The sequence below is a fragment of the Myotis brandtii genome, unplaced genomic scaffold (assembly GCF_000412655.1).
Source record: "Myotis brandtii unplaced genomic scaffold, ASM41265v1 scaffold57, whole genome shotgun sequence".
Classification (NCBI taxonomy): domain Eukaryota; kingdom Metazoa; phylum Chordata; class Mammalia; order Chiroptera; family Vespertilionidae; genus Myotis; species Myotis brandtii.
This window is the reverse complement of record NW_005370133.1, coordinates 2,948,389-2,962,856: the sequence shown is the minus strand read 5'-3', so window position 1 is coordinate 2,962,856 and position 14,468 is coordinate 2,948,389. Positions and strand designations below refer to the sequence as shown.

At 47.8% G+C, this 14,468-nt stretch overlaps 1 protein-coding gene across 1 annotated transcript in view; it reads left to right on the top strand.

The window, feature by feature from the left end:
* PLPP3 (phospholipid phosphatase 3) overlaps positions 1-14,468 on the top strand; it is a gene marked incomplete at its 5' end in the record, with an annotated part of 60,777 nt that overhangs the window by 42,530 nt on the left and 3,779 nt on the right. Inside the window, one exon of the mRNA XM_005878693.2 lies at positions 3,303-3,479. Coding sequence (XP_005878755.2) covers positions 3,303-3,479 — 177 coding nt within the window. The remainder of the gene's footprint in view (positions 1-3,302; positions 3,480-14,468) is intronic.

Sequence of the window (14,468 nt, the reverse complement as noted above, 5' to 3'; positions counted from 1 at the left end):
TCACCCCCAAACTCACTTTACTACCACTGCGCTTTCCCCTGAAACTCCAGCTGCAGACACCAGGACCAGTCCAAAGATCTCAAGACATTTCTCCATAAATGTGTAGGATGGGGACAACCTTCCGTGCGTCCACCCTCCCCCCGCCTCCCACTGTAATTCCATGTCTTACTGCTTCCCAAGACGAGTCTTTCCCCATGGCCCCTGCTCCTTGCTCATTCATAAGCATTCTTTTCCTGCTGCTGATGACTGGTCTCTCTCCCTCTCTCCTCAAGTTCCTCTCATTTTTTTCTTTCATTAAGCTCCAGCCTTAAGTATGTGAGTCAGTGGAAGGGGAGATGTGTGCCTTGTCCGGTTGGGAAACCCACCCTTCCTCTGCCCCACCCTGATTTCCAGGCCTGTGACCGGGGGGGGGGGGGGGGGGGGGGGGGGGGGGGAAGTTTTCGAAAATGTTGAATTAGCCTTTTCTGAAGTCCTGCTGATTTTTCAGTTGAGGGAAATTAGAAAATCTTAGGTCCGAGTTAAGAAAATGGTTAGAGAGTAAGGTATCTGTTGATTGAGCAGCATATGGTGCCAGATGCTTGATCTGCATTACCACCGATCTGGACTGCAATCTGTAAGAAAGTGGTTATCACACTTATCATACATGTGAGAAAACTGAGGCTCAGTGAGGTTTTTCTTACATTAAAAAAAATATGTTTTTTTTAATTGATTTCAGAGAGGAAGAGAGAGGGAGAGATAGAAACATCAGTGATAAGAGAGAATCATTGATCAGCTGCCTCCTGCATGCCCCCTACTGGGGATAGAGCCCACAACCTGGCATGTGCCCTGACCGGGAGTCGAACAGTGACCTCCTGGTTCATAGGTTGATGCTCAACCACTGAACCACACCAGCCGGGCTCGGTGAGGTTTTTCTGATGAAAACCTGTGCTCTTTCTGTTACCCACCTCACCCCATCCACTGACAAGACTTGCTGGTGAAGATCAGACCATCATGGGCTCAATACAAATTCCTTGTTCCCTGAACTTGCCATTGTCCTTAAGACTTGGGTTGAATTGGAGTTACACCAACATCATCCCCATCCCAAGTTCCCAAAGGAAGGGAGCCTTTGATTCATAGTTGTAGAATCTGCTGTTGCATCATTTCAGCAGAAATGAGGGACTAGCCTTTGATGTGCAGATTATTTTTTATGGTAGATTATTTTTTTATGGTACCTCATGTCTTGCTTAGAACCATTTAATTTTTCACCATTGCTTACAGAAACATTTCTCAACAGGGACTCAATAAGTAGATGTCCTGTAAAATTAATTATTGTAAATGATGAAAACAGATTTAGTATAGAGCATTTACCATTCTTTTTTTTAAAAAGACCCCTAAAAGTCCATGCAGTACGGCTTAGGAAAGACTGACCTCCTAAATAAAGACAAGTTCCTTGGTTGACACCCAATACCCTTCATGAGCAGCCTCTGCTTGCCTCTAGCCTCTGTTTCTCACCAGCCCCCAACACCTTCTTCAGCTGAGCTGAGCCACTCGAAGTGCCGTGAGCTCTGATTGCTGGCTTCTAAGTCATCCAGCTGCCTAAATACACATCCCTCACTACTGTCCCCTTAACTCCTAGGAAACACTTATTCATCTTGAGGATTCAAGTCAAATATCCCTGCACTTGGTAACTCACCCCAACTTCTTTCATAGTTCCTATAAAACCCCTAAGTATACTTGTTTTTGTTTTCATGTAGCTCCCCTTGCCCCCAACTGTATGACCCATAGGGTAGGAATTATAACTTCTCATTTTGTATGCTTAGCACGTGTATCATAATGCTTGTTTGTTTTTTTTTTTTAATTTAATTTTTTGTTTTATTTCTCCCTAGTTCCATAGATTGGGCCCTGTAGGTTAGTTTTAGAATATTTTTTTCCAGGTTTTTCCCCCTCCAAATTTTTACAGATATCCATGGGAATCTGATTGAATTTACATGCCAATTTACTCAATTTTGTAAGTGAAGTGTTCTTAGAAATAAAATTCTAGCTCTCCATTTAAATTGTCCTTTATGTTCCTTATTTCATAAAAGCTATGTCGGTTTTGTAAGATAATTACTACTTATTTAATCATCTTTGTTATTATGATGATTTTACCTCTTTTAGATCTTTAACTGGTTATTTTTTTATATGTAAAAAAACACACATTGATTTTCATCCCTTGTTTAGCAAATAGTCTTCAACATAGTTGAGGATTCAGTGCTAGGCCCTCTTCCTACACAAGCAAGAGTGACTCCAGAATCTTCCACCCTCTGTCTTCTCAGGCCCGGCTGCTGGCGTGGTCTTTCCTGGCCACCAAAAGGAAAGTGTCCATTTGTCTCAGGAAGGGCAGAGGCCTATCTTTAGGCCGCCAGCCCCCTCCCCTCGGCCCGCTTCCCCTTTTTCCTGGCCTCTCCCAGGGCTTTGCTTTGATTTGTCGTCGGAAGTTCCCCTTGTCCCCTTGCTTCTTCCCCCCCACGTTTCCCAAGTTCCCACAGGAACCTGGAAAGTGGGTTGTGCCCAGAGGTTAGAACGGAAACTGCAGCAAGATAACTATGGGGGGACAATGCCCAGTTGACGTCATTTCAGCTTTTTTGCTTCGGCCAGAGGTGGTTTTTTTTTTCTTTAATTTTTCTTCAGGTTACTCTCCTGCCCCACCCAGCCCAGTGTCTGTCAGCCTCTCTCTGCAAGTCCTCTGGCATTGTCTGGATGATGAGTGTGTCCTTATTTTCTAATCCGACATCCACTGGCACAAGCCATGACTTAGGAACCTGTCCTCTGATAAGGTGCTTTCTTCTGACGCTCAGGCATCTCTGGTGACTATCAGGATAACCTGCTTATCATCATGCATCTGCTGAGAGGCAGGCCCTGCAGGGATTGCATAGCCACAGGCTCCAGGAAACCGCACAGATGCGCTCAAGGAGTTATCATTTGTTGAAAAGTAACCTCTAGTAACCCTGGTTACTATTTAATGAGTTTTAATCAAGAAGTAAATAAAAGGAAATGAAACATTTATTAGGTGTCTAGTATGTGCCAGTCATATGCTAAGGCCACTGTCATGTATTATCTTCCTCAACTCGCTCTAGCTGATCTCCCTCGGAAAACTCACTTTTTCTTATTTTTTTAGTATAGGATCAGGGTTTAAAAAACTGGCTTGAGGTCATATCCAAGTCGAATGCTCTTTCTACAAGATGCCAACCCCAAGGTCCAGATGCAGTGTGTGTCGGCCAGGCACTATAATGCCCTCAACAGTGAGTGACTTAGTGTCTGTTCCTTTTCTCTCCCGCCTCCAGCTGTACCTTCAGGCCCGCTTCACTTGGCGAGGTGCTCGTCTGCTCCGGCCCCTCCTGCAGTTCACCCTGATCATGATGGCCTTTTACACAGGACTGTCCCGCGTATCTGACCACAAGCACCATCCCAGCGACGTCCTGGCAGGATTTGCTCAAGGAGCCCTGGTCGCCTGTTGCATAGTAAGTAGCAGCTTGTCCTCAGTATGCAAGCAAGCCCTGGGCTGCTGCTTTGTAAGTGTTTCCGGCTCAGGGACCACAGCCAGAAAGCTCTCGGTCCTCTTCTCTGCTTGGTATCCGAGGAGTCACCCACCCCGGGACCCCTCCAGCAAAATGAGAATCATGACCGCCTCTTTCAAGCCTGTGCATTTTCATCCGACAGGGTCTGCACATCCTCTGCTCCGTAAACAATGGCAGAATGTCACAACTGGAAGAGATTGTAGAATATGTTCAACTCACTTTATCTCTGAGGGCATTTCGGGTTGAGAGGGGAAGAAACTTGCCCCAGGTCACATGCCAACTCTAAGTCCTGACTCAGGGTACTCAAATGCTGCTTTGGTGGACACTTACTGTTTAGTAGAACTCAGCTTCTGGGAGAACTTCTGTCTGTGACCTTTGGTCAGACCTTAGCCTCAGTGTTGGCTGGAGAAGAGGGAGTTTGGTGAAGGCTAAGGCCTCCCCCAGCCTGAGGGCCTTACCCATCCTGTCACAGAGCTCCCTAGAGAATGGCCTTGGGATGGGCCACATTCTGATTTGCCCCAAGTGAATGGGTTGCCCTTTCGACATGCTGATCCTAGTGAGGGTGGGTTACGGTATTCCCCTTCTCTGAGACTCGCTCGCCTTGGGAATCTGCTTTTCCTGCCTGCTAAAAGTGTTGAGGGGTGTATTCAGCAAACATGAACGAGCACCTATTCTGATATTGTGCCTTCTGGGCCCTTCTCAGGGGGGCTCCCCCTAGCCCAGCAGGAATCCAGTAATGGCTGGATGTTTAAGCACCATGTGTGTATAGGTTGTACTGTTGTTAGTATAACCCTTGCTCATTCACGGAAGGAATCATGAACAATGGAGCGATAGGGGCCAGCCCCTGTCCTTTCCTAATTTCTAAGCCTGCCTGCAGCCCCATGTCCCCCTACAATAACCTCTCACCCTCCTGTGAGAGCATTTATCTGTGTTGAACTTGTTGGTGTTCCTCCTTTTAGAATGTGTGTTCCTTGGGGGCAGGCCCATGTATAATATATATCTAATTCTCCCTGTCTCACCAAGGCCTGGCAGGGATCCTAGCTCAGAGAAGATAAATGCATGCCTTGCAGCAAGACACTAGACTCAATGAGTGAATGTTCCCTTTCCTGAGAACACTCTAAGGACATTCTCTTAAAGACAGAGGATGGATAAGACACAGACCTTGCTCCCAAGGACATCCAAGTCTAGTCACTCCCATAGTCAGGCCAACCACGGGAGTTACAGTCCCGTGTGGGGCTGCAATGGAGATCGGAACGGGGCACTTCAATGGGCAGGCGAGGGCCGGACTCAGTGCAGTGTGCAAGAACAGGGGCGGGAGTAGGGGCGATCCAAGTGGGCACCGCAACGAAAGTGGCCTCTGAGCTGCGTGCCAGCCTGGCACGGGAACCCTAACCTCAGGGACTGGCTGTTTTGGTGGTTTTGTTCATTCCTTTCTTTTTTCCAGTCAAGGCCAGGGGGAGGGAATTTGGGAGAGCAGCTGTTGATGGGAGTGGCTGTCACTGACCAGCTTGTTCTGGATGCTCCGTGCTCGGTCCTTCCATGTGACGTGACAGTGGGGCATGGGTGTGTGCACTAGTAAGTAGAGAAGCCAGGAGGTGGGTCCACACAGAGCCAGTGCTGTCAGACCCAAGCTTCTTCTCAGGGCCTCATCTCCTGCTCCTCTCCAGGCACACGGAACTTGTCAATACTCTCCAACTCCCTGAGCTCTTACACAGTCATCCCTGTTGGTGTTACACAGTCCCAGTTTTCCCTCATCTCTGATGAAACCTTCTGTGTTAGTTTCCCATGTTGCTGCTGCAACAAATTACCACAAATGTAGTGCTACAAAACAACACAAATCCACTGTCTTAGAGTTCTTGAGTTTGATATTTCAAAATGGGTCTCACTGGGCTAACATCAAGGTGTTGGCAGGACTGTGTTCCTTCTGGAGGCAGTGGGGAGGATCCGTTTTCTTGACTTTCCCAGCATCTAGAGCAGTGGTTCTCAACCTTCCTAATGCCACGACCCTTTAATACAGTTCCTCATGTTGTGGTGACCCCCAATTTCATTGTTACAAATTGAACATAATTAAAGCATGCTGATTAATCACAAAAACAGTATGTAATTATATATGTGTTTTCCGATGGTCTTAGGCAACCCCTGTGAAAGGGTCGTTCGACCCCCAAAGGGGTCGCAACCCGTAGGTTGAGAACCGCTGATCTAGAGCCGGCCTGCATGCTTTGGCTGTGGTCCCTTCCTCCATACTCAAAACCGGCAGCGTAGCATCGTCAAGTCTCTCTCTCGCTCTCTCTGGCCCCTGCTTCCATCGTCACATCTCCTGTGATTCTGACTTTCCTGCCTCCCTCTTACGAGGACTCATGATTACATTGGACTCGCCTGGATAATCCAGGGTAATCTCTCCCATCTCAAGATCTTTATCTTAATCACATCTGCAAAGTCTACTTTGCCACGTCAGATAACATAGTCATGGGTTCAGGGGATTAGGACAGGACATCTTTGGGGGCCATTGTTTGGTCTGCCATATCTTGTGCCCCCAGGTGGCCCTTTGCATGTTTTTCCTGCTGTGGTATTCAGCCTGGTTCTATCATAAGTGTCTGCTCAGATGTCTGTCTCCCCAATATAATTGCAGATGTCTTAGTAGCAGACTCCATGGCTTAACTTTCTGATTATTCATTTTCAGCACCTAGCACAGTGGTTGACACACAATAGGTGCTTGGTAAGCATTGGTTAAAGAATGAGTGAGGAATTAGCTTGTGACCTCAGGCAAGACACTTCCCCTCCAGCCAAGTTTCCCTGTAGCTCTGTGACCTTCTCCCACAATCTGTGGCATCGCTGACTCTGTAGTAACTAAGCTGGACTTGCTCTCTCAGATGTTACCAAATCACTGAAATGCCCAGGAAGATGGCCTCTACTGGGGTTCATGACATGTCTCTGAGCCCCCATGAGTGCAGTGCATCACCCTAGGATGTTGGCTTAGTCACTGTGGAGCCTCAGCAACAGGCCGTGACAGCCAAGCACTTTTACACGGGTCTGGGGAGTAAGTCCTGTCACAGCAAGTAGGCGTGTCTAGACAACAATCACATGCCAGACAGGCGTGGGTTCGGCCCCCCCGCTCACTAGTTGAACCCTTTTCAGAGAGAGAAGACAACGGTACCCAACACAGACAGAAAACCTACCCGGCGTCATGGACTCAATATGAAGACATGGGCATGTAGGGTCAGATGGGCCCACACACTGATGTACACATTCACGCACGTGGGCAGAGGTACACAGGATGATGTTAGCCAGTGCCCAGAGAGACCCAGAGGGCAGATCCAGTCATACTCAGACCCACAGACATCCATCCTCTCCATGTCTCACCTGCGCTCAGAACCACAGACACACACAGACAGGTCCATGTAAACACAGGCACATGCTAACATTCTCAGTCCCCTCCCATGTTAGCCAGTGCCCAGAGAGACCCAGAGGGCAGATCCAGTCATACTCAGACCCACAGACATCCATCCTCTCCATGTCTCACCTGCGCTCAGAACCACAGACACACACAGACAGGTCCATGTAAACACAGGCACATGCTAACATTCTCAGTCCCCCTCCCACCTACACACACACACACACACACACACACACACACACACACACAGTCACCCTGTCAAGGTGTGATCTCTTCAGCTGGACTCACCATATCCACTCCAGGGACTGGGATGAGGGGACAGACATCAGTTCATTTCCTTTCTGGTCACCTCCTCCTTTGACCCCCTAACAGATGGCAAATTATGGGGCCCTGGGAGGTGTCGGGGCAGGGCCAGGCCGTCGTGGCTGCGGGTTCAGCAGAGGAAGCAGCTGCTGGTGAATTTCATAAACACCCAGCAGAGTCTTTCCTGGTTTTCCTCTCCCCGGGGGTGGGGTTCTGCTCTGGTCGCTCTTTTGTGTGCTGCTGTCTTCCTCCAGGATGTAGGGAAGGGCGAGGGCATTCTTTGTCTTTGCCCCTGTGAAGTAAAGAGATGTGACTGTGAAGAAGAGTTCAAGCGGAAGCTGGGGTACAGGAGGAGAGTGTGTGGCATTCCCGGGGACGCACAGTGGCAGAATAGAACCAGATCCCAGGGTCTTGCTTCTATCTCAAAGGACTAGAATAGTAAGCGCCAAAAGCATGCTTGGTCTATGCCCGTGGTCGGCAAACCGCGGCTCGTGAGCCACATGCAGCTCTTTGGCCCCTTCAGTGTGGCTCTTTCATAAAATACCATGTGCTGGCGTGCACTTACAGTGCGATTGAAACTTCATGGCCCATGCACAGAAGTCGGTATTTTGTGGAAGAGCTGGTATTTTGTGGAAGAGCCACACTAAAGGGGCCAAAGAGCCGCATGTGGCTCGCGGGTCGTGGTTTGCCGAGCCGCAGTTTGCCGACCACTGGTCTATGCCATGAATTTGTGAGATCTCTTTCTTCTTCAATAGGAGATATCACCACCTATTCCCCTTGGATTTATTCTACTCTGCCTAGGCACAGGGGCATGGATGAAATGGCCTCCCAGATCTTTTCTGGCCCTGCAAACGCCTAGCTCTTTGCCACCCCAGGCCCCACTCCCAGGTGGGCAGGGGTGCCAGGAATGTGGATGTGGGAGAGAGAAGGAAGCAAAGGCATAGATAAACGTTGACCCCCAGTAGAGGATGAAGTGTCTTTGGAGTATTCCACAGTTTGCAGCATCCTTTTAAAGTCTCCTTTGCATTCCCCTGCCGAGATGGATGAGATGGGTGATGAGGCAGAGACTCAGAAAGGGGAGTGCTATTCCTGCCACTTGCTGGTTGGGCAAGTCACTTCCTCTCATCCACCTTTTCCCATTCTGTGAAATACGGATGGTAATAACCTTACACGATCTTTGGATTGAGAATTCAGTGAATGAGAGATGTACTGTGCTTGGCACATGCAACACATTGATAGTATGTGTATTATGTGTTAAGTACTAGGTTTAAGGATTTGCACTGAAAAGAGTTGGTCCTTGAAGAGCTTCGTTAGAATATAGTAGCTTTCCAAGACTTGACCACAATTCACAATAAATACATTTTTACATCATAACCCAATGGAGATACCCGCATATAACTAAAATATTTCACAAACTAAGACTTAGCTATTGTGTGTCATACACTATAATATTTTTTTACACTGTAATATTTTTAATTTAAATTTTTTAAAATGCTGGTGGTGACCACCCAGTATATTGATATTATAACTCACTAATGATTTATGACATGCAGTTTGAAAAACACTGATCTAGGGCAGACAGACATGCAATTGAAGGGCTCAGCTGCAAGGAGGGACCCTCTACTGGGGACAGTGGGGGCTCAAGAGAGGGGTTAGTTCATTCTCCTTGAGGCTGTTAGAAGGCTAGAAAAAATTTCTTGGGGAGGTGATTCTTGAAAAATGCGTGGACATTTTCTATGAGATGCAAACAATAAGGAAGGGCATTTTATACTGAAGGAATTACATAGACTTGGAGATGGATGAGAGTATGGTATGTCTTGTAACCCTCAGCAATTCAAAATGATGGAACTTGTAGGATAATGGGAGAGGTGGGCTCAGTAAATCATGGTCCCCTTCACCCTTTCAGCTTCACAGTGTATGATTTCTGGGAGTGGGGGTCCCTGCCTTGGGCCAGCCCCTGTCATCCTTGGTTACCACATTCTTGAACTCCGGCTCCTGCTGAACCTAAAATCCCATCAACAGAGCTGTCAGCCCTCGGGTCCTCCTTACCAGAAACTCTTCATCATGACAGCCTAGAAGTGCCTCTCTAAGTCTCCTTGGCAGGACATAGCTCCCTCTTGACCTTCAGAATTGCCCGCAATTCTCTCTCCTCTGCTGCTCCAAGCTGTCCTTCATATTAACCTCCTCCTTCATGTCCCTCAGTAGCAAGATGATCATAAACGATGGTACCCGAAGTAGGATTTGAATAGACCTTTATGAGTGTTTTCACATAAATTCTTCTATTTCAGCCTTACAGTAACTATGGGAAGGTAGATTTTTAAGTAACATTTGCACAAAATACTGTGCAGGTTCATCAGCTGAAGTCATAAACCTCTTCATTTTGTATAAATTCAAGCCTAGACAAGAGTGTGACTTAGCCTGGGTCACACAGCCGTAGCAGTTTGGGGACTAGATCCTCACCACTAGTGGGACACTCTTTCTACCCCTCATGCTTTCTTATAAATTCCCAGGGCCCAAAGCCACTGAAAGCACTTTATTGAGGTTAAAATACAAAAAACAAAAAAAACAATTGCTTTCAACTCCCATTTAATAAAAATATAGGGCTGCCAAAGATGGCTTTTCTTTAGACATTTACTATACTTAGAGCATGAGGTGAGCCAGGTCCCAAGACTTTCTCCTACAAAGAAAATTATTCCTTAATCTATAGATTGCTTATTACTTTAGAGTGGGATGCAAAAGGAAATCCCAGAGCAAAGATGTGGGGATGTGCACAAGGAGCAGCGCGTGGTGTCTGTCCCCACATGAGGGGAGACGGGGCTAGATTTACCAGGGGCTACAATTGCGGGGCTCCGAGCACAGTTCGTCCCCTGGAGTAGCTCACAGTCGAAAGGGGAAACCTAGCATGGCATTTAAGGCATTCTGCATGAAAGCCTATGCCTCAAGCTAAGACAGAGGTCATTAGAAGTTCAGTACGGGTGCCAACGAGAGAAGATAGGGGTGGCTCCAGGAAGGTTTAATCAAGCTCAGTCTACAGATAAAGGAGCTGCTCTCAAAAAGATAACAAGATATATATATATAAGACATGCGTCCATGAAATGGCAGATCTAGGATATGAGCCAATCTAGTCAATTTTATAAACTGTCCACTAATGGTTTGCCTGACTTTCGTGTGTGTAACAAACACCGGTAGTGTTTATTAAATTCAGGTTCCAGGCCACCTTCCAGTAGGTCCAGGGTGGACCCAGGAATCTGGTTTTCCAGGAAGCATCCAGCTGATTCTGAAATAGATGGTCTGAGGACAACACTCTGAGAAACACCGGAATAGACAACTCTTCGTTTTCTCCTGGTTCTAAGATTCCAAAATTCTGCTTTTATACTTCTCTGCTCTGTGCTGGCACCTAAGCCCCACAGGAGCATGTGAACATCTCAAGGAATAAAGACACGATTCCTTCGGGGAGTTCACGTACACACTCTCAGGCATTGAGACACTCAGGGACTCCAGAGACATTTCAAGGACAATTTTATTGTCATAATCTGCCCTTAAAATGACCCTCAGAAATTGCTGACGTGGCCATTCGCAGCAATGGGTGCGGAAACCGGGCTACCACGGACTTCTTGTTTCTGGCAGCTTGGTCCTTGGTGAGCTCCAGCCAGCAGCACCCCGGCAGGGCTGGGCTGTGAGCGCCCCGGGAGGCTGGCATCGTCACAGTGGGTGAATGCGGCAACAAGGCATCGGAGCTTCTTCCTTTTTGACTGTGCTGACTCATTCTCCAGAATAGCCCCAGAAATGATAGGCCTTTGAGAGCGAGTCCTCTCTGTCCTATGGAAAATGCCCATCTGCAGGTGATCTTCATGGCCGGCTTGAATCTGTACAGGCTTTCATGTGTTCATTCATATTCTCAATCATTCCTATTTTCTCCTTTTTCTTCTTTCTAGTCCTTTCTCTCCTTTCTCCTCTTTCCACACTTAGGAGAAGGGAAGAGAAGTGACTTTGTGCAGGTAGGTGCTGAACACACAGGCCTCATAAAATGGCTCCCTTTTATTAACCTTTAACTAGGCACCAGGCACTACGTATACCACCCTTGTGCCTATTATGTCATGTAATCCTTAGAGTAAACCTCTGAGGTAGGGAATGTATCCCTCATTTAGAAGTTTCGCTGAACATGGCAGAACCTGGATTGGAAGACAAGTCTGTCCCACTCCATAGGGCAAAGCTTTGAGCAGGGCTGTGCGTGTTGGGTGGGGAGTGGGAGGCAGTGACTGATGGTATCATACCGATAGTCGTCATTGGCAAGGGCACTCCATTTCCCAGCTCCTCATCACAGTGAACGGGACCCTCCGGCCCACAGTGTCCTTGTCTGTGTGGTCTTGCTCTTGGTGGAAGGGCTGCATTGTCCTGGTGCCTAAGTAAATCCGATCTCAGAACAGCCTGCCGTTCCGATGCAGGAGGAGGGCGGAACCGCTTCCCCAAGCCAGTATCAGGAGGAGCCGAAATATTAGAAGGCAGAGGGAAGCAGAGCTAGAATCCTTTTCACTAGCCTAGTTACCCAACCTTTAAGAGTTTTGATGGGAACAAGTGCAAAAATTTCCAGAGGTGGAAACAGAAGTGGAGAGAAAAGCATCAGCATACAAGCACACCCCTCCACCCACTGCAGCTCTGTCTCAGCATTTCAAAAACCATCTCTTGCCCAGGCAGTGAGGCTCAGGGGATAGAGCATCAACCTATGAACCCGAAGGTCACGGTTCCATTCCTGGTCAGGCCACATGCCCAGGTTGCAGGCTTGATTCCCAGTGGGGGATGTGCAGAAGGCAACCAATCAGTGATTCTCTCTTATCATTGATGTTTCTCTCTCTCTTCCTCTCCCTTCCTCTCTGAAATCACTAAAAATATATTTAAAAAACAAAACAAACAAACAAACAAAAAAACACACCACACATCTCTTCCTCTTTGTCTGCACTGCATGGTTGTAGTTCAGGACTCATCCTGTCCTAGATTCTGCAATAATGTCCGGACTGGTGCCTCTGCCTTCACGCTCTCTAACACCTTCTCCATCTTAGATACCATCATGATTTTAGTGCAAGTCGTCCCAACACGCTGATCTCCTGATTCAGCCTTGACAATGGCTCCAAAGGCCAAGAGGATACGGTCAGAGTTCCCTCATTGTCCTAGGAGGCTTCTGAAGACCTGGCTGTCTCTCCAGCCTAGTCGACTGCTTGACGCTGGCCACGCTGAGCTTCCCGCAGCTCCCGAACGTGCCGTACTCGCTGTCGAGCCTCTGCACACACTGCTCCCTGTGCCTAGAACAACATTCCTGTCAGTCACCACCTGGCTAACTCCTACTTATCCTTCAAAGCTAAGCTCAACTATACCTCCTCCGGGGAAAGCCTCCTAAGGCTCTCGCCTCCCCTGCAGCCCGGGTTAGATGCCACATTCTCCGTGCTTCTCTAACACCCTGGCTTCCCCCTATCATAATCCTTACAACAACGCAATCATAGGGGTCTGTTTACCTAGATCTCTCCCTCATTGCCCTGTGAGCTCTCGGAGGGCAAAGGACACTGCCTTATGTATATTTAATCTTATAATCTCGGGACTTGGCACAGAGTGAATGTTCAGTAAGTGTTTACTGATTGCATTTTGCAAGAAAGCAATTTATAAAATGCAAACCAAAGGAGGGATGGAATTGAAAGCATCTGTCAGAGCAGTTTAACTTAGAACTCTTCTTGGTGCTTCGGATATAGATTTTATGTTTTGCTGAGACTGTGTGTTGTCTGATGTGTTCTTTCTTCCAGGGGAGATCTGTGGAGTGGGACTGGGGCTGGGAGACCTAAGAGAGCTGCCTACTTTATGTAGACCCTCCCCAGCCTGGGCCTCTGAGTTTTCTTTCTGGGTGGAGATGGTCTTCTGCAGGAAATGGAACGGCTCCAAGCCGAGACACTTTCGCTCTTACAGGTCCTTTTTGTGTTCTGCTGTCCAAGCATTAGGAAGACTGAGCCCTATTTGAGTCTTGACAGGATCATGTTTCAGAGTCCCAAAAAAGTGTTTGTGTAACCTCAAGCCAGGCTGAACGTGAAATACTGCTTCAGGGGGGCGGGGGGTAGGGATTCTGCTGGACCAGACTCCGCTCTTCATCTTGCCGCTTGGCTGTGTGCATGTGGCGTGTGAGAATGTGATTCCCCTGAAGTCCGTAGGCGTTTTGTGTGCTGATAGGATCCAAGGCCGGAGTGTTTGCTTCAGCAGAGAGGAGTTTAGAAATTTAACAACAAACATTTGTTGAGCCCCCTGCTGTGTGCAAGGCTTAATGCTGAGCGCTGTAGGTGATACAGGGTGAGTAGGTCCAAGGCTCCATCCTCAAGAAGCCTCCCAGCTAGGAAGAAAGGCTGATTGGCAAAGTTTTGGCTCAGTCATTATTTTGGGAATTACAGAAAGGAACGCCTTTGATTGAACTCTGTACCAGGCCTAGGTCTAGGTCTAGGTCTTCTCAGCACAATGTTGTCCTTAACCTTCATGTTATCCCTATCTTGCAGTTAGGAAACGGAAGCCTTAGTAGGCAGTGGATATGTGCTGAGAAAATTAAATTGGGAAATAAGCCAGTAGCTTAAAGTGGTGTCAGGATCTTGAAGGGGGAAGGGGTGTTGTATTGGGGGGTGGAGAGACTGTTCCCTGCTGTATTTGCCCTCAGCAGACGGGATGGAGGCTGGGGAGAGACCTCTCAGAAATGGGCGGGGACAGAGCCTTATTGGGTAGAGCTGGCTGCTAGGCTGGAAGAAGTGGAGTTGGAAGCCAGCGATGGAGAGGTTGATCAAAACCTCCCTCTGGACACAGTGAAGGAGGGAGGGGAAGGCGATTTCCAGGCAGAGGTGAGGACGCGGGCTCTGTACCTGTCAGGGGAGAGTTGGAAAGTGTATCTCCACTTTTAACTTAAATCATGTTCGCTAGTGTTTCCTTATGTGAGCAGGTGAAAACTCCTTCTCCGTCTGAGCACTTGTGCAGGTTTCTGAACAGGAGGCTAGAGCAGTGGTTCTCAACCTTGGCTGCACATTAGAATCACCTGGGAATCTTTTTAAAATCCTGATTTCTGGGCCTCATCCTCCAGAAATTCTGTTTCTTTATTATGGGTCGGGGCCACAACATTAGTAACAAAGAAACAGAATTTCCGGAGGATGAGGCCCAGAAATCAGGATTTTAAAAAGATTCCCAGGTGATTCTAATGTGCAGCCAAGGTTGAAAACCACTGC